General features: G+C 42.8%; 2 protein-coding genes across 5 annotated transcripts; one reads left to right on the forward strand and one right to left on the reverse strand.

Moving 5' to 3' along the window:
• Positions 1–420: 420 nt before the first annotated feature.
• On the reverse strand, positions 421–6,396 carry bcl6b (BCL6B transcription repressor). Its single transcript, XM_030075589.1, has 12 exons — positions 6,263–6,396; positions 5,773–5,850; positions 5,459–5,679; positions 4,625–4,873; positions 4,272–4,403; positions 3,751–3,955; positions 3,422–3,630; positions 3,193–3,299; positions 2,928–3,071; positions 2,703–2,833; positions 2,096–2,233; positions 421–1,913 (listed from the first exon to the last, which is right to left on the reverse strand). The coding sequence occupies exons 3-12, from the start codon at positions 5,677–5,679 to the stop codon at positions 1,773–1,775; spliced, it is 1,677 nt and encodes a 558-aa protein (XP_029931449.1). The 5' UTR covers positions 5,773–5,850; positions 6,263–6,396; the 3' UTR covers positions 421–1,772.
• A 4,058-nt stretch (positions 6,397–10,454) lies between these two features.
• trip6 (thyroid hormone receptor interactor 6) lies at positions 10,455–20,654 on the forward strand. 4 transcript variants are annotated; one of them, XM_030076083.1, is made up of 11 exons: positions 10,479–10,543; positions 11,078–11,124; positions 13,156–13,378; positions 13,828–13,931; positions 14,108–14,221; positions 14,332–14,925; positions 15,467–15,563; positions 15,698–15,867; positions 16,469–16,647; positions 16,768–16,888; positions 18,241–20,654. In XM_030076083.1, exons 3-11 carry the CDS (start codon positions 13,165–13,167, stop codon positions 18,370–18,372), a joined length of 1,725 nt encoding a protein of 574 aa, XP_029931943.1. In that variant the 5' UTR covers positions 10,479–10,543; positions 11,078–11,124; positions 13,156–13,164; the 3' UTR covers positions 18,373–20,654. The 4 variants fall into 4 exon arrangements, with proteins under 4 accessions (XP_029931945.1, XP_029931943.1, XP_029931946.1 ...); XM_030076086.1 differs by having other exon boundaries at positions 15,470–15,563; XM_030076084.1 differs by lacking the exon at positions 10,479–10,543 and adding an exon at positions 12,239–12,246 and having other exon boundaries at positions 10,788–11,124; positions 13,153–13,378.
• The last annotated feature ends 80 nt before the right edge of the window (positions 20,655–20,734 follow it).

Raw genomic sequence — 20,734 nt, forward strand, 5'->3', positions numbered from 1 at the left:
ACAAAACAAAACTTTAAAAAAAAAAATGGTAGGGCGCACTTGACTCTACACAAGACGTGGTCCCTGGGTTGAAAGAGCAAGTTAATGAGAGGAAGGAAGTCCAGGGAGGAGAGAAGCTGAAGGAGGGAAGCGTACCAGAGAGTTGAGCTTATAATGCCTGGAGAACTTTAAAATATATCTCGAGAAGGTTTGCAGTCAGCATAAATAGGTTGGGGACAGATTACAGATCAGTGTTTTTCCACAGTCTTCGTAGGTGAACCAGACAAAACCAAAATTACACCGTCCCTTTCATTCTCCTTACACTCTCTGGCTCTCTCAAGACATTTGAGTCATTCTTCATGATATTTTATACAGAATATCATATCATATGTATATATATCTGTGAATATGATATTAAATGATACACCAGACACCAGTATAACCAATTAATAGAAAAATGATTTAATTTAAATTCCATAAATCCATTCTTTGTCCAGCAAATGAAAACTATACAAATTTAACATTATTATTAATTTCTGTTGTTTACAGTTGCCTAATCCAAATTGTTGATTCTAAAAAACTCATATTCCTTACTTGTGATCTAAACATGACAACAAAGCCCTTGGCCTGCTTGGACTAGGAAACAGGTATCATTAAACACAAATGCCAATTAAATAAATATGCAGACTTCCTTTTTAAATATGAAGTAATACAAAAAAATACTCCAAAACATTCCTGTTCTTCTTTCAAAAGTTTTCAAAAGTTTTTTTGTTGATTTTTTGTGTTTTATTTTGTTTTTTTGTTGTTGTTTTTGTTTTTTTGTTTTTTCAAACAGCATGGAGGCCCCAGGCCTCAAGGTTTAGGGAAATCTTTGTTAAATAACCCTTTATGTTGAAAATATCAGCATCTTAATTTACTAATAGTCCAAACCCCTTTAACCTGAGGATTACCAAGTAATACACTGCTGAAGTGTTCCAGATTTCAAAATTCCCTAACACATGAACACATGCGTTTTAAATTAAACCTATTCTTTTCTGACTTCACAGTCAAATCATATGTTTTTGTGCCTAAAAGTGAGACTCTTAAAGACTGGAAATGTTTTTAATTCACTTTCTCTACCCATCAACACATTCCTCCTTCATAAACCTGCCCTCTTTCCATCTTTCCACTCATCTTTCAAACCCTTTCAGCTACCCATTCCTAGTTTCTTTAGGACTTCCACAAAGACATCATTCTTCCATCATTCCATCATTCTTCCATTTTCCATCATGCTCTCCTCTCTGCCCCCTCACAAACCCTCAAAAATACTTTCCTTAACATCAACTGCATTACAAAAAAACACCAAATGATCATTTCAAGGTCATGGTGAAACCTCAATGCCACCAATAATATATTAATTTTAAATTATAAGGGTCCATGGGTCATATTTCTCTCCACATGCCCATTATCACCAGGTTAATTTTTTTTTTTTTTTTTTTTTACAGGATTTCCTATCACCTTCATGAGGACCTACTGATTTGGTAAAACAATATTTATAAGATGACAAAAGATGGTTACCTAACCTGTGGGTCAAAATTTAGACACTGCCAGCTCATACTCAGCAAGAACAAACATTCATTGTTGTTTCATTTGGCTCAGAAGAAACCGGATATGAAGCAGTTAACGTGTTTCATCTGGGGCGAAGGTTATGTGTATCTGCCCCGTTGCTGATCTTCACATTACGTCTGAGCCGCTACAGTCACGATGATGTCATGATGTCAGAGGCCGCAGACGGAGCGGGACGCCGGGCCTGGTCAGCAGGCCTGCAGGATGGGCTGGTACGGCTCGGCCAGCACCTTGTAGCGGATCTTGGTGTTGGTGACAGCCCCGTGCTTCTGGCGCAGGTGAAGACGCAGCTGGCTCTTGTGGCGGAAGTGGAGGTCGCACTTCTCACACTGGGGGAGCAGGGGTCGACGGGTCAGGCAGCATCGACACAGCAACACAACCAACAGCTTCACAATCATAATTACAGGTGTGAAACAGTTACTGAGCAAATGTGCCAGGATTCTCTGTGTGAGCGAGTGCATGTAGTGTGTTTATGCAATTTGGCACACACACACACACGCAGACTACTCACAGTGTATGGCTTCTCTCCAGTGTGAATGCGCAGATGGCTCTTGAGCGTCTGCAGGTGGCGGAAGCGCGTGCCACAAGTGTGGCAGGGGTAAGGTTTCTCCCCCGTATGGATCAGAACGTGGGCCCTGAGGTGGGCAACCTGCCAGACACACACACACACACACACAGGCTGAAGTCAGGAAAGTGAGACTAGAGTGAGAAATTAAGAGTCACTTAAAGATTTTCCATGAGCCGCCACTCCACTGGTAGAAAATGGTAGATAATTGCTGGCTTGAAGGCAAATTTCATTCAAAGGTTACTATTTAAGTCAGAACTCATCTAAGATTTTTGTTTCAAAATACGACAGAATCATATGTTTTACGGAGTTTTCAATGATGTGTGTTATCAGGTAAAATGTTTCTGAAATGTATATATGGCATTTTGGACTGGACTCCATCAAATATTAGCCTTTGTCTAAGCCAAGAGCACACTTTTAAACTAGTTCAATCAGGCATTTGTTAACACATACAGGACTCATCTATGTGATACAATGTGGAAATGATCTCAAGCACACACACACACACACACACACACACACATGTGTACACATGCACAGAGACTGATCTCACCTGAACGAATCGTGCGCCGCAGGTGTCACAGCGGTATGGTTTCTCTCCGGAGTGAATGCGAGAGTGAGTCTTCAGGTTGGCCGGGCGGTTGAACTGGGCGCCACACACGTTGCAGCGGTAGGGCTTGTCACCTGCCAGGTCAAAGGTCACTGTCAGCTCCTCTGTGACAACTTAAAACAAACTACAAGAGAGAAGTAGAGAGTTTTCATTGCTTTGCAGCCTCACCTGCGCAGATGGTCTTGGTTCCTCCGAGGTTGGCAGAGTAACAGTACGGCACATAATAGCTTTCACGCTTGATTGTATGCTGGCTGTGACTGGCAGCTTCTGGTTCAGTGGGGAGCGGTTTTGGGTAAATGGTGCGGGGTGAGACTGAGAAGGTGGAAAGAACAGAGTTTAAACATATTTAACACATCAAAGTATTTCTGTTATGATACTATTTGAAGGTTGAAGAACTAATTTGTCCAACGTGTTGTTTAAAGTTCATGCCCACCTGTTCCCTCACTGAGTGTGGAAGGTACCATTGGGTGATCCAAAGAGGTGGGTGGCCTCAGGGGAGGGGCTCGGCCAGAACCCTCATAGCAGGAGGCCTGCCCCTGTCTGATAGAGGAAACCACCCTTTTTATTATTCAAATCAACCTTATTACAAAAAAAATCTCATATTTTCCCTTTAACAGCTCATAATGATTTAAATATTTATTCCACTTTGCTTACAAACATACCTATCAATCTGACCGGGCACTTCTCCAGACCACGCCTCTGCAGGTGCTTTGGGCATGGCGCCCATCCTATCAGCAGTGGGTGAGAGACTTTGCTGCTCCTCTGTCTCCTCTTCCTTCACCGTGGTCACAGCACAGAGAGGGTTTAGGACGATGTACTTATATTTTTTCCAGTTGCAGGCCTTGGGGTCTGGTGTAGGTTTGGTATCACTCTGGAGAAACAAACAAAATGTTATGATGCCATTTGCACTTCGCATGAGGATAAATGTTAATATAATCTGTTTTTTTGTTGGGGTTTTTTTGTGCCATATAGCCATATAGATCCTATTTACCATGAGTTGGTTGGTAAGGTTACAGGTGTTGGATTCAGCTGGAGAGTTGGGGTGACAGCTGGAGCGGGAGGGGCTGTCTGGAGATGGAGTCGGGGTGCCAGAGAGGGGCAACTCAAGTTCGCGTTTCAACTCCTTTGACCTGGGCTCGCAGGTCGGGAAAGCCCCTGGCTTGAGAGAGCCTCCACCTCCACCCTCCACAGGAACCCTGCAGAGAAACACAGGAAGTGCTGTAATGAGCTAAACCTGTCAACAGACAAAGGCAGACACAAACAATCACACCAGCAGACGCACTCTTGGCAGTCTACAAACACACACACACTCGTTATGCACGTAAGCACATGCACACTAATTTGCTCTACTTTTAGTTTACATGTTCGGCTTTTCGCTGATGCCGTAATCAAGAGTGACTTACAATTCCTCGATAACCAACATTGCTCATAGTGCTCTCTCTCTCTCTCCCTGTTTGTGAACCACTTTGTGCTTCATGAATCCCTCACAGTGATGTAAAAAATTTCTCTTACCTGGTTGCCTCTCCTGCTGAGACTAATGGCAGGGGTGCTGGATTTGGCAAGTCCCCTCCTTGGGGGGCCACAGAGGCTACAGCCACCCTGGAGTCCAGCTCCAACTGAGGGTGCACTGCACTCATCCTCTCCCTGAAGAAAAAAAGAGAAAATTGTCATGTCCCCCCAAAACAGAACAGCATTTCAAAGCTTTGCATGTGTATTCAAAGTTCTCACTGATACTTAAGAGTTTTCATTAGATCATTCTGGCTCATGCTTTTCACCCAGAGATCTACATCTTGTCATCTTCTAGGTTATTCATAGTTCAAGCGGATCTTCTGTGCAGACAGAGATACAATCCTGCAGCTCTTCACCTGTGCAGCTGCATAAAAGCGCGGCAGGTATCGGCCACGTGGTCCATCTGCAGGTAGGTAGCAACAGCGAGCACCCCGGGGACACTGCGCGGTGTCAGAGGGAGGCGGGAGGTGTACATGAAGTCGAGCAGCAGGGACACGCTGGATGGGTCCAAGGTGCTGGGGAGAGACACGGTCATGATCTGCCCTCCGCTGCCGCCACACCCCTGGAGCGACGCACGGCGCGAGTACAGAGAGTAGAAGAACCCACTGAGAGAAACAAGAGGGACAGACAGAAATATTCAAGGTGAGAAAGGCAACTTTGATGAGTACCCATCTGTATGCAATGATTTTTATTGGCCAGAATGCAGCAGAAATGGATAGAGGAAGCAAGACTACTGTATGACTGTGACGAGCAGAAAACAGGAAAGGGAGTGGGAAAAAGGGGAAAGCAATTCAAGGAGGGGATTGATAGTACAAGATGAGTAAGAAGGAAGCAAAGACAGAGTGGCAAGGACGAAAGAATAAAAGACAAAGGAGTTATGAGTCAGACAGACTTGGAACAATGGAGAAGAAGAAGTTCAAATGAGAAATAGAATGATATAAAGGACTGTGTGATCAAAGGAGAACAATGGTCGCTGTAAGCCGGTGATGTCCCGTCTTGTGCCATGGAGGTTTTCATTCCAACAAAACACCACACTTTGCACCAGCTCAAAAAAATCAGGTGCTGTAGGTTTTCGGTCATAATGAAAACCTGAAAACTCTTCCATTGCAAAGGAGTGGACATCGCATATGAGGAATGCTGGGGGTCAGCCAGCCAGAGCAGGGGATTCAACACGTGTCTTCTACACTGACCTGCAGGCAATGAGCACAGCGCAGTGCGCCCGCAGCTGACAGGAGCCAACAACCAGGGTGGCATCGGTCAAGATGTTCCTGTGCCGCAGTTCGTTCAGGTTCAGCAGGACGTCGTTGGAGTGGCGCGTGAACTCCTTCACGTATCCCTCTGCCGAAGCGTCAGTGCTCGACTCCTGCTGACTCTCAACCCTGTATCCTTCCACCGCTTCCATTATGTTCATCTTTATTGGAGGAAAAGAGGGAAAAGATTGGCATGATATGTCACAAATAACACAAGTCATGAATTAGAAACATGACGGACAGCAGTGACCTACCTAGGTGTAAAGTACAGAATAAATAGACTGGAGTGTCCCAGACACATCTGTTAGGTGAGACCAGCTCCCTACTCGTACCTGTATGAAAGAAAAACATTTATTTGATCTTCCATGCAAACTTGAGCCTTGGTGCACTTTATTACATCCATGAAACAAAGATGCATAAAAATATGGCAATGTAATAATTACTGAGGATTCACCAAGTCTTAGAAATGTGTCAGCTCATAAAAAATCCCAACCATAGTTCAACAATCACCTGAAAAGATGCCCCACATTCCTCATGACACAAACATCTATAATAAAACATCCTTATCTTGACACAATATAACCCTAAGTGAAAACTTTGCCAGCATTTGTACATGAATCACCCTTCAGAAAAAAAGAACAAAATTGTTAAGTTCTTGACCTAATATCAGTTCAATCAAACAGTTATCACACGGCCCTTGAAAGAACTGGAAATGATTAGATTAGGAGGCAACTTCCAACTCACCCCGACCAGCAGGGACGAGAATTAACGTGCACCGCGCTGACGTCAAACCCCCCGGCTCAGTGGTCAGACTGCAATCTAGGATGTCTCCAGTGAACTCCACCGGCTCTGAGCGAGACTGTCAGAGTTGGCTGAAGGGAGGGAAGTCTTTATAATGTCGTGCAGGAAGCCCCCATACAACCAGGGCCGCTCGTTTCCTCTTTCCTCAACGGCCCACGCGTACCCTGGAAGCAACGCAGGAAAAGGCCCTGGTCCAGACCCTGGGCTCCAAGTATTTTTAGTGGGATATTAGTTTTTCTAACCCCATAGCTCTGTGCAAGGAAATGGCAGGGAAGCATAGTGTGTTTTTGTGCCACGTTGAAAAAATATATATGAGGACCCTTGGGGAGGCAGGGTACGTGCCTGGCTATCCAGGAGCAAGCCCCAACCAAGGCAGGTTTTCCCCACCAACGCTTTCCTCCCCTTCACCCCTATCCAGGACAGAGGAAACTGTCTGAGAGGAAGCTGCAGGGCTAACTGCTTGTTGGATAAACAAACTGTGCCCCAAATTTGGAGAGCCGCCATATCAGAATGAGGTCTTCAATCTCAGTTTTTTTTTTTTCCTCTAAGATTATTTTTTGGAGCATTTCTGCTTTATTAGACAGTCACAGTGGAGAGAGACAGGAAACACAGAGCAGAGAGAGGGGATGACATGCAGCAAAGGGTCTGGGCTGGATTACATGGAATGTGCTCATCAGCTGCAGAAGTTTTCCTGCATCATTTTGCTGCACGGCTCCCCTAGGACAGCTCTTACCTCAAGATGTTGCAGTATCAACAAATCTCTTTGCATATTATGAGTTTAAGACTTTTAGAGGCAAAAAATATCAGTGAGAAGTTTTGATATCACTGAGATGATCAATTCAGGTCAGTAAGGCTTTATGGGCGCTGCACAGCAGTCTCCGGAACCTTCTGGCTTGCTGCCTGAGAGGAGAGGCGACGTGTTACAGGGACCAAGAGGAAGGAAGCAGGAGTTGGGGGGGGGGGCAGGGTTGATAGAGTTGGATGGGAGACACCTTCTGGTCGTGAAAAACAACCTCAACCCCCCCTCCCACACCTTGATGGAGAGAAATGCAGCAGACAGATGTGCAGGAACTGCCACACACACCCGCACACACATCTCATGAACGCTTCCTGCAAGGCTGCTCAGAGACATGGATGAAAACGCCTGCGCAGGACATCCGTCAATAATAAACCAAGCAGGGGACGAAGGAGGGGAGGTGGGTGGGGGGTGAGGGTGGTGGAGAAAGGGGGACAAAGGGTTCAGAGGTTAGCAAAAAACTAAAAAACAAGCGGAAAGCCACCTCATCCCCGCCACAGTCACAGAGAATGAGGCGCAGGACAGTTAATTGACGGACTGCAAAAGTGCACCATGAACTGTATTTCCTTCACATCAAAGTATTTCACAGAAGGAGTCCTTAAATGAGCGAGAGAGCATTGTTCAAGAATGGCCGAGATAATTGCTGCCTGCAGAAAGAGCTGAGATGTAATTATAATAATCTGGTTCTATGATAAATTTACATATAAAAGAGAATATATGGCAAAAGTGTTGGATTAAGAATTTCTGTGCATTTTACCAATTTTAAGATGACACAATGCCTTGCATAAGCAATAATGCCTATATGGTGCATGAATACAAATAAATCATGCTTGGAAATACAAATCGGACAACATGACCATGTTTGGTTATAAATCCTTTGAAAATGTGAATCGGAAGCAAAGTGTTTGCAAGGGTTGTTGAGTGCGTGTGTGTGTCCTTGCGCTTTTATTTGTTTGGATGGAGGTCGGAGCAATTGTGTGCTGTGAAAAAAAAAAGAGAGAGAGAGAGAGAGAGAGAGAAAAAAAAAGAGGAAAACAACGATTAAGAAAACAGAGAGGGAGATGTAGGTCTCGGCTACTTCCAGGCATTGTGAGAGGAACGGATGAGGGGGGCGGTTGAGGAAAAGTGAGAACATTACTAAACAGGTTCGCCAATGGACGGAAGCCATTGAGTCTATCCCGTTGGCATGGCTGGGCCAAGCTAATAGTGGCTTCCTGCAACTTACCCCATCTGTCAGTGCCCATCAGCAAACTACTGGTGTTGCTGGTCAATGGAAAAGCCCTGACGCCACTGTGCATGCATAGAAACTCTTTGAATATACTGATGAACCCTTCTGCAGAGTAACATTGTGCTTAATGAGGAGCAAAAGAAGGGCACCATGAGATAAAAAGTTATTTCATCAGCTAATAACATTTTCAGCATCTTTTCATCAGAGCCACAGTGACCCTGGAGGAATCCCCTGGTTTTATGGTTTCCTGTTTGCTCGGACTCGACTAAATAGTGTTTATCTGATGCGTGTACTAAAAGCCGTGCTTTGACTAAGATTTCATCAGCTGGTGCCAAAGTGTTGACAATGACAGGCCCTGCAACAATAACAGATCTGCACAAACTGTCTCTTCCTGTGATTGCAGAGCACTCTGGACATATAAGGGCAAACAGTGGAGTGTGGCTGGAAGCAGGAGGAGGAGGAGGAGGAGGAGGAGGAAGCGGGGATATCCCAGGGAGTAGCCACGGTTGTTTGTCCTCTTTTTTTGGCAGGAGGGTAGGAATGAATTGAGAAATTAAAAAAAAAAAAAATCAATTAAAACAATAACATCAAATACTTATGAAACTCCTCCTTTGAAGAGGTGCCTTGGGGAAACAAGTAGGCCTCCAGCATGCTTCTGGGTGGGACGGGAGGAAGTCGAACAAGAAATGAGGAGGGGTGAGGGCAGAGAGACAGTTGACCTTCGTCCCCTGGGCCTCAGAATAAGAAAGCGAGCAGGGAGGAAGAGGAAAATGTTACAACCCTTTACACTTAACCTCCACACTCGCTCCTTGCAAAGTAAAAAGTAAAAAAAAAAAATGAACATAGAGTAAGTAGAGTAATTATGGCAAGAATTAGACAGATAAAGTAGATAGATAGATAATAGACAGTATACATCTGTACTGTTTAGGGTGCGAGTGGAAGTATCAGTGGGAAAAAAAGAACTACAGCTAGGCTATGAGGAAGTGTTATCCATCTACAGCATCAACAGCACCTTGTTTAGGTACATAGTATTTTAGATTTTATTCATTTTTATTTTATTATTGTGTTTTTCTACTGCACAAGCCAACTTGTCTGGCTTACAGGCTCTACAATTGCTTTAGGTTTATGTGTAATGTGTGGGTCATTGTTTCAGGCTCAGGCTATTTTGCTGTAGGCTACAAATATGGTGTACAATTTCTATTGTTTTTTTTTTTTTTTTTTCTAGTTCTAATTTCTGATTTCAACTGAGCGTATTTACCAGATTTACTGGATGCTTAAAGTTCCTCTGGGATGAATAAAGCATTTATTTATCGATCTATCTATCTATTCAGTAACACAAGCATATATTGCAAACATTGCTGCAAAGGTATGTCACAAGAGCTTAAAGTGTAAACATTAACTGTATTTCACAGTGATTTGAGCATGAACTTAGGGTATTATAAAGCTTCCTGTATTGAATCAGCTGCAGCAATGCCAGAAAAGGAGTGTATCCATGAAGCAGCATCAGCACTGCACAGGCCTGCTGAATGCTGGCATGACAGTTATGCTCATTAGTGACTAATGCTAGAGGTCGAGGTCATGTAAGACTTTTGCTCAACAACATCATTATCCTTGGGGTCATTGACTCCATTCAGTTTTTAACGTCTCTGAACACATTATTAACATTGTTGTTGGCTTCATATTTAATGACTTTTCCTAATTTAATAGGGGCAAGTGTGGGTAAACATGAAATTAATATGTTGATATGGTTTCAATGTCCTGGACACATTTTGCAGATGGAAAAATCTGATTCCCACAAGAACTTTGATGTATAAGAGGGAGGTTATGCTTTATTTAAAGGACTAATTAGGTAGTAGACAAGACACAAAGTACTTGAAACATAAGGTTTAAATTGCTGGGGTCAAATTGATAAAAAAAAAAAAAAAAAAAAAAAAAAAAGTTAGTTAATTTGAAGGTAACAGGAGGGTTAATCGTTAGTTTGTTCGGATCAGAATCCTTTATATTTTTATTTCTTGGGAAAAACACCCCCCTCAGCATGCACGCGCGCGCACGCACGCACGCACATTCACACACTGGCACACTCGCACACGCATGCACGCGCACACGTCCAGAGACAGAAAGCTACGTCACACGCGAGGAATGCAGTGCGAGCTGCCGCCGCTGCTGAAGGCCTGGCGACCAACTCAGGATCCATGACAAAGTAGGTTGACGAAGCTAAAGCCACAGAAAGTTGTCTCGGAATAACTTTCACTGACCTTTGAGCATCTAAAGGAAGGTGTAGCTCTTATTGTTCAGATCGTTTTGGGCGGTAGGCGTTGGGGGTGTTGTGTTTTTTTTTTTTTTCTTCTTCGGGTGGAGGCTCATTCAAGTTAGCCCCCCGGGAGACAAGGCACGAGCTTAACTCGAGTCTCTGTTCCTCCAAACTGGCTAGCAAACAAGTAAACAAACATGTCATTAAAGTTAATTGTTGCAATTTAGTCTTCATTACACATTATTTGAGCGCTTCAAGCGGTGTGTTTTCCACAGTTGTGACGCAGGGAACTGTTTTAGACGAGAAACGAGGCACATATGAAGTAGGTTCTCTTGATATTTCCAGGAGAAACGCTGGCTTGGTTACTCTTCTCGTCAGCGGAAATTTATCATTAGCAACAAAAAGGCAAGTTTGCGGGCAGTCTGCCAAATATAATATGCAATGTATCGTTTCACCGCTTTGATGTCTTTCCTTGATTTGTAGATGAGACCGAAGGGAAGAAGAGAGGCACTGTAGAGGAATTGTCAAAGGTAGGAAATGCTAATAGGTGGCTCATGTTTTGGTTGGCCCCGCTGTTTCTGGACACGGTTTCATCACATTTGACGTGGGTCACATTGGCTGTCTGTATTGTATAACATATAACAACAAATTATCGCTACATTTCGGCTAAATTGTGCCACCGTGTTAAGCCATCCTGAAACATTTGCAGAAAAGCCAGACATAAAGCGATTGCAGCTTCGAAATAAAAGTATAAAACGATAATTATCAGGATGTATGGCACGACGTAAGTTTGTTACACTGCAAAAATAACACATATAACGGGAACTATATTTCCATTTGCATTTATTATGAAGTCAGATCCTTTATTTATACCAATTTTTCCGTGTAGACCAAAATCATATATTTTTTAGTCGTTTTAATTTGAAGAACTAGTACCGGATGTTTTGTTCTCCTATTGTGGTTGACTTGATGCTTGTCATCGTTACCAACTTTGACAGCTCTTATGCGTTGTCTTTAGTCACGGAGAAGTATAAGCGAGCTAACAAATGGACAAAGACACGGGCTTTGCATCGCAAACCGCATAAAACCTCAGCCAGCAGCTTAATCACAGAATGATAAGACTGTTGTGATTAATCGTCTGGCCCGACAATCCTCGGATTTGACTGTGTGCTCAGCCGGATTTAGACAGAGGTTTAAATCAGGTCGATGTAGTGGGGCAGGCACACTGTTTTTTCTGCATGATCGCTGAATAATTCCTGTAAAATCCATGTTGACATTGTGTGGATCTAATGGTAACTGCAGTGGCCTGAATGAACAGATAGGTGGGAGGACTTTAACAGGAAAAAAAAAAAAAAAAAGCAAACCACAATCAAATCCAGAGCTGAAGCATTATATTACATTGGGCTCCATCATCCCTCTCACTCCAGATTATAATCCTTTTATGACATAATTCCAGGCCTTGGACACACATACAGTCAGTTTGAATGTGCTATCAGTTTCACTGCTTTGGGTAGACAAATTTGCTGCAGCTTCTCCCAGTGGTCCATTTTGAGCTTGTAAACTCAAATAGGATGTTGTACCTGTCAAACACTTTCCACAAAAAGTGATCTGATCTGATGTTGAAAAGTGGCATATGCTTACTAATTTTGCCTGTGTATTGTCTTAGGGAGAAAGACTTTAACTTCTTTTCTTGATTTCTTTATTATCCCTTGAGCCTGCGTGAGGTTTATTTTGATGGTTTGTATAAAATGCACCTAAATATTTTAGGTTTTGTCAGTTTACAAAATTTTCTCCCTATAAAAGACCACAATCTTAATGCTAGTCGTCCCTCAGCAGTCTGTCACCGCATTGTCAGCTCAGCTGTCTGCTGCAGAGTTGTTATTTATCCCCATGGGAATACATAATATATTGTTATGAGCCAGGTGCTCACATTATGTGCAGACACATATCGTTACGCAACGTTTCCTGCCTTGTTTTTGTGTCAGCTTCATTTGGTGATCATTGAAACCAGCATGTAAACAGTCGAAGACAATAACCATTGTGGTGGATAATAGCAGAGGGTAACCATGGAATCGCACCTGTGTGTGTGTGTGTGTGTGTGTGTGTGTGTGGTTGTTTGTATTACTTTTGGATGAGTGTTTGTGTCTCGAAACACACAAACACACACACTCACATGTTTTGGGGGAATCTGCGAGCCTGCTGGAAATCCCCGTGACTGTCAGAATGGTCAGCCTCTTCCTGCTCCTCAGCTAGAAGCCTGTTGTTGAGTCTGTGTGTTTCTGTTGCCATAGAAAACAAAGGATGAACCACCTCTTGGTTTTCATCGGTTGCCTACAACTTAAATATTCACAGCAGCTGCAGCTATATTTTTTCAAATTTGTGTGAAAGCTAAAACATAATCCTGTTCATTCACTGAATTGTAATTGACAATGAAAATCAAATGCACCATGCAGTCATCATGCAAGATAAACTGTCAGCCTTCACATCCTCTTTTCCCACAAAGCCCGTCTGAATACCTGTGATGCAACATAACAGAGCTGTTTTGGTCATTCTCATCCCAGAAGCCTGCTATGTCCGGTCCTACGTGGCTACCACCAAGGACTCTCGATAGCCCAGAGCGAGCCATCCCACAGATGTCCCACCAAGGAGGGCCAGCCATCTACAGAGCCCCCAACAAGAAGGGCACATCTGACCCCCGACCGAAATATGGCCTCTATGACCAGAATGGAGGTGGAGGGGCAGGAGGTGGAGGGATGACCAGGTACATGGCCACTGGGCCCACAGGTAAGATCATACTCAACACTGGGGTTCATTTATAGGAAAAATCCACCCTGAGCTTTTCCTAACATTGTTAGATATCTTGAGTTTTGGGTTAAATGCAGTCCAGGAATGTCTTTGTGATGATGTGTTATAATTCACGTATTCAGGGTGCACACTTTTCCTCAACTTTTCCTCATCTACTTCAGCGTCAGTCAGGGCTTTCCTTCATTTCCCAGCAAACCTCTAGAAAATAGGTGTAAACATCCCTCTTTGAGTCAAAGGTCTTTTTATCAACCGCTTAATCAAAACTTTTTTTAACAGTGAAAAAGTGTTTTATGGTGGATTTGTCCATTTACTGTGCAAGTTTTCATCATGTACATTTTTCATTTTTCACTTGAAGGAAATACTTGGGTGTGTTTGGAAACTATCAAGGACTCTTTGCTAAACGTTCATGTCTGTTCTCCAAACAAAAGGTGGGCCCATGCATCATCCATCTAATGATCACTATTACTCCCCACCACATGGCCTCAAAGACGACCGCAACTGGAGCCCTCACATGGACAGTTATGAGCTGATGGTAGGTGAATTTTGTTTTAATCTGGCTCGTGCTGGGCATTTTTCAACACACTTTGGTTGAATCTCCAAACTTTCATCTGCCAAACTTTAAATGGGAAAACCAAAAAATGGCATCTGATTGAAATGGTTTAAAAGCTTCACATGATGATCGTGTTTTTGGTTCTGTTTTGCGATTAGCACCGTGGCCCTGAAAAGCCCGTGGGTCATCACTCCAACATCGACGCTGACATCGACTCACTCACTTGTATGCTTGCTGATCTGGACAGCCATCCGCATAGCTCCAGCACACAGGTATGGCAACGCGTTCATGAGCACTTGTGCGTATTCCAGATAAATGTAATTCAGACATGCAAAAGCAAAATATCAATTCATTTTTCTAATCTCTCTCTCTCTTCCTGCAGCTGTATGACAATGTGCCTTACCAGAAATACGTGCCAGCGGATCACTACAAGCCTGCACCCCAAAGCGGAGTGCCTCCCCAGGGTCGACCATCCATGGGCTACCCCCCTCATCCCCAGAACCAGTACCACCCGGCCCCCTCCTATCCCAGCGAACACCAGGCACCTCAGTATGCCAACTCCCACCAGCAGGACTACTACTCCTCCTCTGTAGCCCCTAAGCCGTACCCCCAGCCTGTCCCGGCCTCCTATACCACAGCCTCAACTCCCACCGGGCCCAGGTTCAGCGTGCAGGTCAAGACCGCCCAGCCCGTCACCTACTCTCAGACAGGCAGGCAGGCTGAGCAGGCGTACACCCCGCCCCCGCCTCGCCAGCATGTGTCACGCCCCCCACCCCAGACTCAAACAGGCCCTCAGGGCTGGTACCCTCCACCTCCCAGCTCCCAAATTCAGGAGATGCACTCTGAGGTGGGGTACAAGGGGAGCGGCTCAGGTTCAGGAGGAAGAGCTAACCAGGGTCCTGTGTCCAAGAGAGGTCTGGAAAATAATCAAGCAGGCTCAGGGATGGGACAGAGTCCCACCTATCAACCCAGCAAGGTGATAAGAACATTGGTTTTAAATTACACTAACATTGACAGAAGTGATAGTGAAAACCTGGATATGCGGTTCATCAGCAGCTTAATGGATTCTTTAGGACTAATGATTGTTGTAACTGATGATTAATTGATTTTTTTTTAAACAATCAATCCTCATTTCTATCAGGTGTTGAAAATAATTACATATACTGATGAGAAGTTAGTTAGCCCAGAGTGTTGTCTTCAGATTGATTCTTTGTCTAACCAGCACCCAAAAAAATAACTATTAATTTTATAATGATATGACTTAGGAGAAGTAAACAAATCTCAGTATTGTACTTATCTCAGTGTGGATGTAATCAGCAAGTAGGATTTTTACTTTATAAATGACTAAAGCAATGAATCAGTTCTCAGATTAATTATGAATTAATTTTATTTTAATCATCTAGTTGATGAAGCAACTAATTGCCTCAGGACTACAAACTGGGTGTGACATTACTTAAAGGTAGATTCTGGTACAAGCCAGTGGTTAACCCTTGACCTAAATGTCTTCATTCCTCCAGCAGGGGGCAGCAGCGCCCCGACCTGAAGAGGAGTTGGATAGACTCACCAAGAAGTTGGTGTACGATATGAACCATCCGCCTGCGGAGGAATATTTTGGTATAGTCCTCATTGATGGCATTAAATGAGATATGATGCTGAAGAACCTGCCTTTTGGTATTTTGAAATATAAAATGTGATACTCTGACTTGCTGCTTCACAAACTAGTTCCCATTTCACTCCTCCCCTGTCAGGTCGCTGTGCACGCTGCGGCGACAACGTGCTTGGCGATGGCAGCGGCTGCATCGCCATGGAGCAGGTGTTTCATGTGGAGTGTTTTACCTGCATCACCTGCCACGCCCGTCTCCGAGGTCAACCCTTCTACGCTCTGGACAAGAAGAGCTACTGTGAGAGCTGTTATATTGTAAGTGAAGGAGCTGCAGAAGTGACTGGCTCTTTGATGAATGTGGCCTGGCACAGGGTGGTGGTTCAGTGTTGATACTGAGTATGAAAATTTACCCATGCAGTGTACAACAGTGTAGGCTTGGACACTTAATTTGGTGTCACTTGACAAAATAATTGATATAAAAAACCTTCTTTTACGTACCATTTGAGATAGACCTCTGTGTGCCAACAGTCCAGAAAGTCAAAACAGCTTTATTTTATGTACCTTTGGTATTGGATATTAGACCTATAGTTTGTTTTAGCCCAGTATTAGCACTGGTATATGTATCAGTGCATCCCTAATGGTTTACCTTTGTTATTCATCCAGTTTACAGGGGGCAGAGTAGCCTAAATAACAGCTTCTGTAACAGAAAGGTCACAGGATTTATTCCCACAGCGTCTGTCCATGAGCGACGATGTGACCTGTAAATGTCCAAGACACTGTGAACCCACATCTGCTTAGTCATTATTGCTTTTATTTCTCAGGATTTTTGGATTTCAGTGTAAGATGTTGAATAGTAATCTGTATCGTGCAGTCTCTCACTTTCTTCCCTGTTCTTGTTTTCCTCTCTTTTCTGAAGAGCACTCTCGAGCGCTGTTCCAAGTGCTCCAAGCCCATCCTGGACCGCATCCTGCGAGCCATGGGCAAGGCCTACCACCCTCGCTGCTTCACATGTGTGGTGTGTAACTGCTGCCTGGACGGGGTGCCCTTCACTGTGGACGCCACCTCTCAGATCCACTGCATAGAAGACTTTCATAGGTAGACACACAACACGCCGAGAAGTCATCTTCATCAAGTTTTTTTTTGTCTGCAGTAAAACATGAAAGAGATGTGTCACTCTTCTGGCATTAATTGTCAGCTGTGTGTTGTTCCCGACAGGAAGTTCGCCCCTCGCTGCTCAGTTTGTGGCCAGGCCATCATGCCAGAACCGGGCCAGGAGGAGACTGTCAGGATAGTGGCTCTGGATCGCAGCTTCCATGTCAACTGCTATGTGTGTGAGGTCAGTCAACCTCTTATTATAGCAATTAAATCTAACAGGGAGCAAATAAGAGATATTTCATCACTGAAAATCCACAGTAAATAGCATCAGGACTTGTGTGTTTTAAAACATTATTGAACATTGCTGAAATCTGGTTTCAAATATAGACTATGGAGCAGTGGTGGAAAAAGTGTTCAGATCTTTTACTTTAGTACAAATAGCAATACCAGTGTAAAAATACTTTGTTACAAGTACATTTAAATGGAAAAAATAATTAAAAGTACAAAAGTTTTAGCATCACAACATACTTAATGCAGCAACAGTATAAATACTCACTATGCAGAATGCCCCATTCGTGGACTAAAACCATTGATGCTTCAATGTGTTCATCACTTAAATGTTGCAGCTGGTAAAGGTGGAGCTTATTTCAATTACTTGATATACTGCCAGGTAGCTTAACTTATAAAAATAATAATTAATTATTTGACTTATAATTTGTATTAATCATCTAAATCTGAGAAGTAACTAGTAACTAAAGCTGTCTAATAAATGTATTAGAGTAGAAGGACAATATATCCTTCCCCTTGGGAGGTGGATTTAAGAGGGATTTAGTTTGCTGTCCTATAGCTCAGTGCTCATCACACTGCAAGAGGCAGAGATGTGGACAGAGATGAAGCCACTTTATGATCACCATTTTTGTGTTTCATTCCCTAAAAATAAATCCTACTACAACATAACGGTTACTGAATATTAGAGAGGGAGACTCTTTAAATTGTAGCTTAAGGGAACCGTTGCTTTAAAAAATATGCCAGACCTCTGCCATACCTTAACAAGTCATTAAAGAGGCTTATCAAAAAAAAAAAAAAAAAAGAAATTAGATAAACATTTGTTTTCTCAATGGTGTAGTCTTGTTTTAGATAGTCACAGACTGATCAATTAATCAATCAGTGAATTAATTGGCGGTTGGGTGGGTCATAACACTTTTAATCATGGTCTTGCTTATTGCAGAGTGCAATTAGCAAGACTTTTCACCATGTAATTGCAAATGCAGAATGATAACCCTTATTTTTTGCAGTGAACCAGATTCCAGACCGCTGTTATTGTGTCTCTAATTAATCAGTAACAAAGTGCCTTCCATCCCTCATGGGTGAAGGCTCTAATGTTTTCTTAGCCGCCTGCTGGCTTCACCTGATTCAGTCAAGGGATCTCTAAACTCTGTTAAATACTTTAGGCCTTAGAAGTATTTAAGCACTGAAAACACATTATTACAAAAGTCCTTGAGTAGCATTATGTTGCTTTTGGTAAAATTGTACTAATTCAGTCCATCTAAGAGGGTTTAACTGAACTGACAGCGGTGTGTGTGTCTGTCTCAGGAGTGTGGTCTTCTGCTGTCCTCTGAAGGGGAGGGCCGTGGCTGCTACCCGCTCGACGGTCACATCTTGTGCAAGAGTTGCAGCGCTCGCCGCATCCAGGACCTCTCCGCCAAAATCTCCACTGACTGCTGACACACCTGTCGTGTCCCGTCGGCCTCCTCAGTGCTCTTGAAGTCCCAGAGTTTAGGGTTGGGTCACCATCAAATCAAAACACAAATCCACTGAGAGTCATGACTCAGATCAAAAAATTAAGAGTAACAGACTTCCGCTGAGCGTAAATTGGCATAAAACAATTGCCATGGTTCCCCCCGGTGGTGTGCACGTGCTATTGCATCTACAGAGGCACATTCTCGCTATGTAGCTGTTCAGTTTAGAGCACACAATTGTGCCGGAGGGGACGACCACTTGTTTTTTCTCTGCCGTCAAACTACCTACATTGTTGCGGTACACAGTTACACTATTCTTCACGTTTATTGCTCTATTAGTATGACAGTGACCCTGACCTGCAGGCAGCCAGGGCTCCTCATGCTCATTCATTCATTCATGTCGTCACGCTGCTTATCTAGCATGTTATCGTCATATTCTCTCACTATCAATGAAGGTATGGAAAGCGTTTACTGATGCACGTGTGTGATAATAATTTGAAAAAGTGTAATTGCCCTAGAGAAAGGAGGCAGAATGACAACCAAGACGGTTGTTTGGTTCTTTCTAAACGGTGCGACTTGTATTTTTGGAAAACACTGCACTACAGAGTGCTGAACTTTATCAAAACAGGCATATCAAGAGCACATAATGCAACTGTGACTGTATTTAGCAGAGCATTTTGGTTAGAGAATGAGACTTTGCGTTGGAAAGCATGTAGTTGTAGTGCAGTGATTTTTTTTTTTTTTTTTTTTTTTTTTTTTTTTTTTTTTTTGCAGTGAATTAGCCTCATAGGATAATAAATGTAGACAGAAGGAATGTGTAGTAAACTTGACAACCTAGCAGTTTGTTTTTTTTTCTTGTTGTGCTCTTATTAAATGCTAGTACAATGTTCGCTGGTACGATGCCAGAACAATTTTTTGACAATTACAGTCAAACCCCTTCACAGTTTGATCACCACAATATGATGTCAGCTGGTCGTTAATCAAGTTTGATACATTTGCTTTGTTGTTTTTTTTTTGTAAAATTCATCCTAGAATGTTCTTGATACATTACTAACAAGGCAACTCAATGATTTTTTTTTTTCTTGTTTTTATTTGTTGGTTGATACTTGACTGTTACATTGAAGATGAAGGTGCAATGAAGTCAAATGCTTTCCTCTGTCTAAAGGAAAAACAGGGTGTTCAACAGTCACTTAGGGGCCATGAAATCATCCTGCTGTGTTCACTTGTGCTCGGGTTTCATATGAAGAACTTCTGTTTAAACCATTTGGGGGATAAAAGTGAGGCCAACTCTTAGAAAATTAATGATAGTACAACACCAGAACAAGGATAGTATGTAAATAAATGATGTCCTTGCTCAACAAAAATGATGTCACTTTTTACGGACTGTATTTTCTAGATGATGAATGTTGAATTTAAGGTGCTGACTTTTCCCCCAAAATGGATATATGGTGTTTTGGATTTTAACTCTTCACTTGCGGAGTTTGTGTTGTGTTCACCCTTGCACTCATGTTTTCCAATTTAGTACTACCGTACTTTCCTAGGCTTTGGATTTACAGTATTTATATTAAGTTTGGATTGTGTTTAACTTCCGTCTTTCCGTCCTGATTTTGTACGTAATTCAAGGGCTAGAAATTTTTAAAGCCTTACCTCAAGGTTGTCATTGAGTTTGATGATAATCCTTTTGAACCTGCGCCTGTGTCTATGAGCGTTGTGTTATTTTGCAGAGCCCGATCATGCTGAAGTGGTTTATCAACTCGCGTTTTTTCACCTGTTAATTTATTTCATCTCATGGTATATATCTGTTAATCTGTTTTTTTTTTTTTTTATCATCTACGTAATTATTTCATTAATTCATTAGTGTTCAGCAGTGTCATTTTAAACTCCATAATCATGCCAACTCGGTGTCATAGAAATATAACTCCTAGAAATAGCCTATCTTTTGTTTTGTGCTGTTGTACAGGTCCCCACTTTGTTGGATAGTCATCGAACCTCGGTGGCTAATTTCTGTAACATTTGAAATGCTGTGAATGCAAACTGTTTGGTCTATATCCAAGCCCTCGGTACTGCAGCAGACATCTGTCCACTGATGAATTCACACTAAGAGGGATGCCTTTTTGTACCGAGTAAGCAGGTGGTTGAATTAGAAATGCAGTAAACCCTGTGTAGGTGAGTGAATGGGAGTGCATGTCTGTGAACCCATGAGTGGATGTTCTCCCAAGGCAGATTGTAGTAACGTAATTGATCATTAAAATGTCAGTTTTTCAGCAAGTTTATTGGCGTGTTTGTCATTTTTTTGAAGTAAAACCAGAGAAACCGTAAAAGGATCAAAAAAGCCTTTTGAACTGGAG

The sequence above is a fragment of the Myripristis murdjan genome, chromosome 18 (genome assembly GCF_902150065.1).
Source record: "Myripristis murdjan chromosome 18, fMyrMur1.1, whole genome shotgun sequence".
Taxonomy (NCBI): Eukaryota; Metazoa; Chordata; class Actinopteri; order Holocentriformes; family Holocentridae; genus Myripristis; species Myripristis murdjan.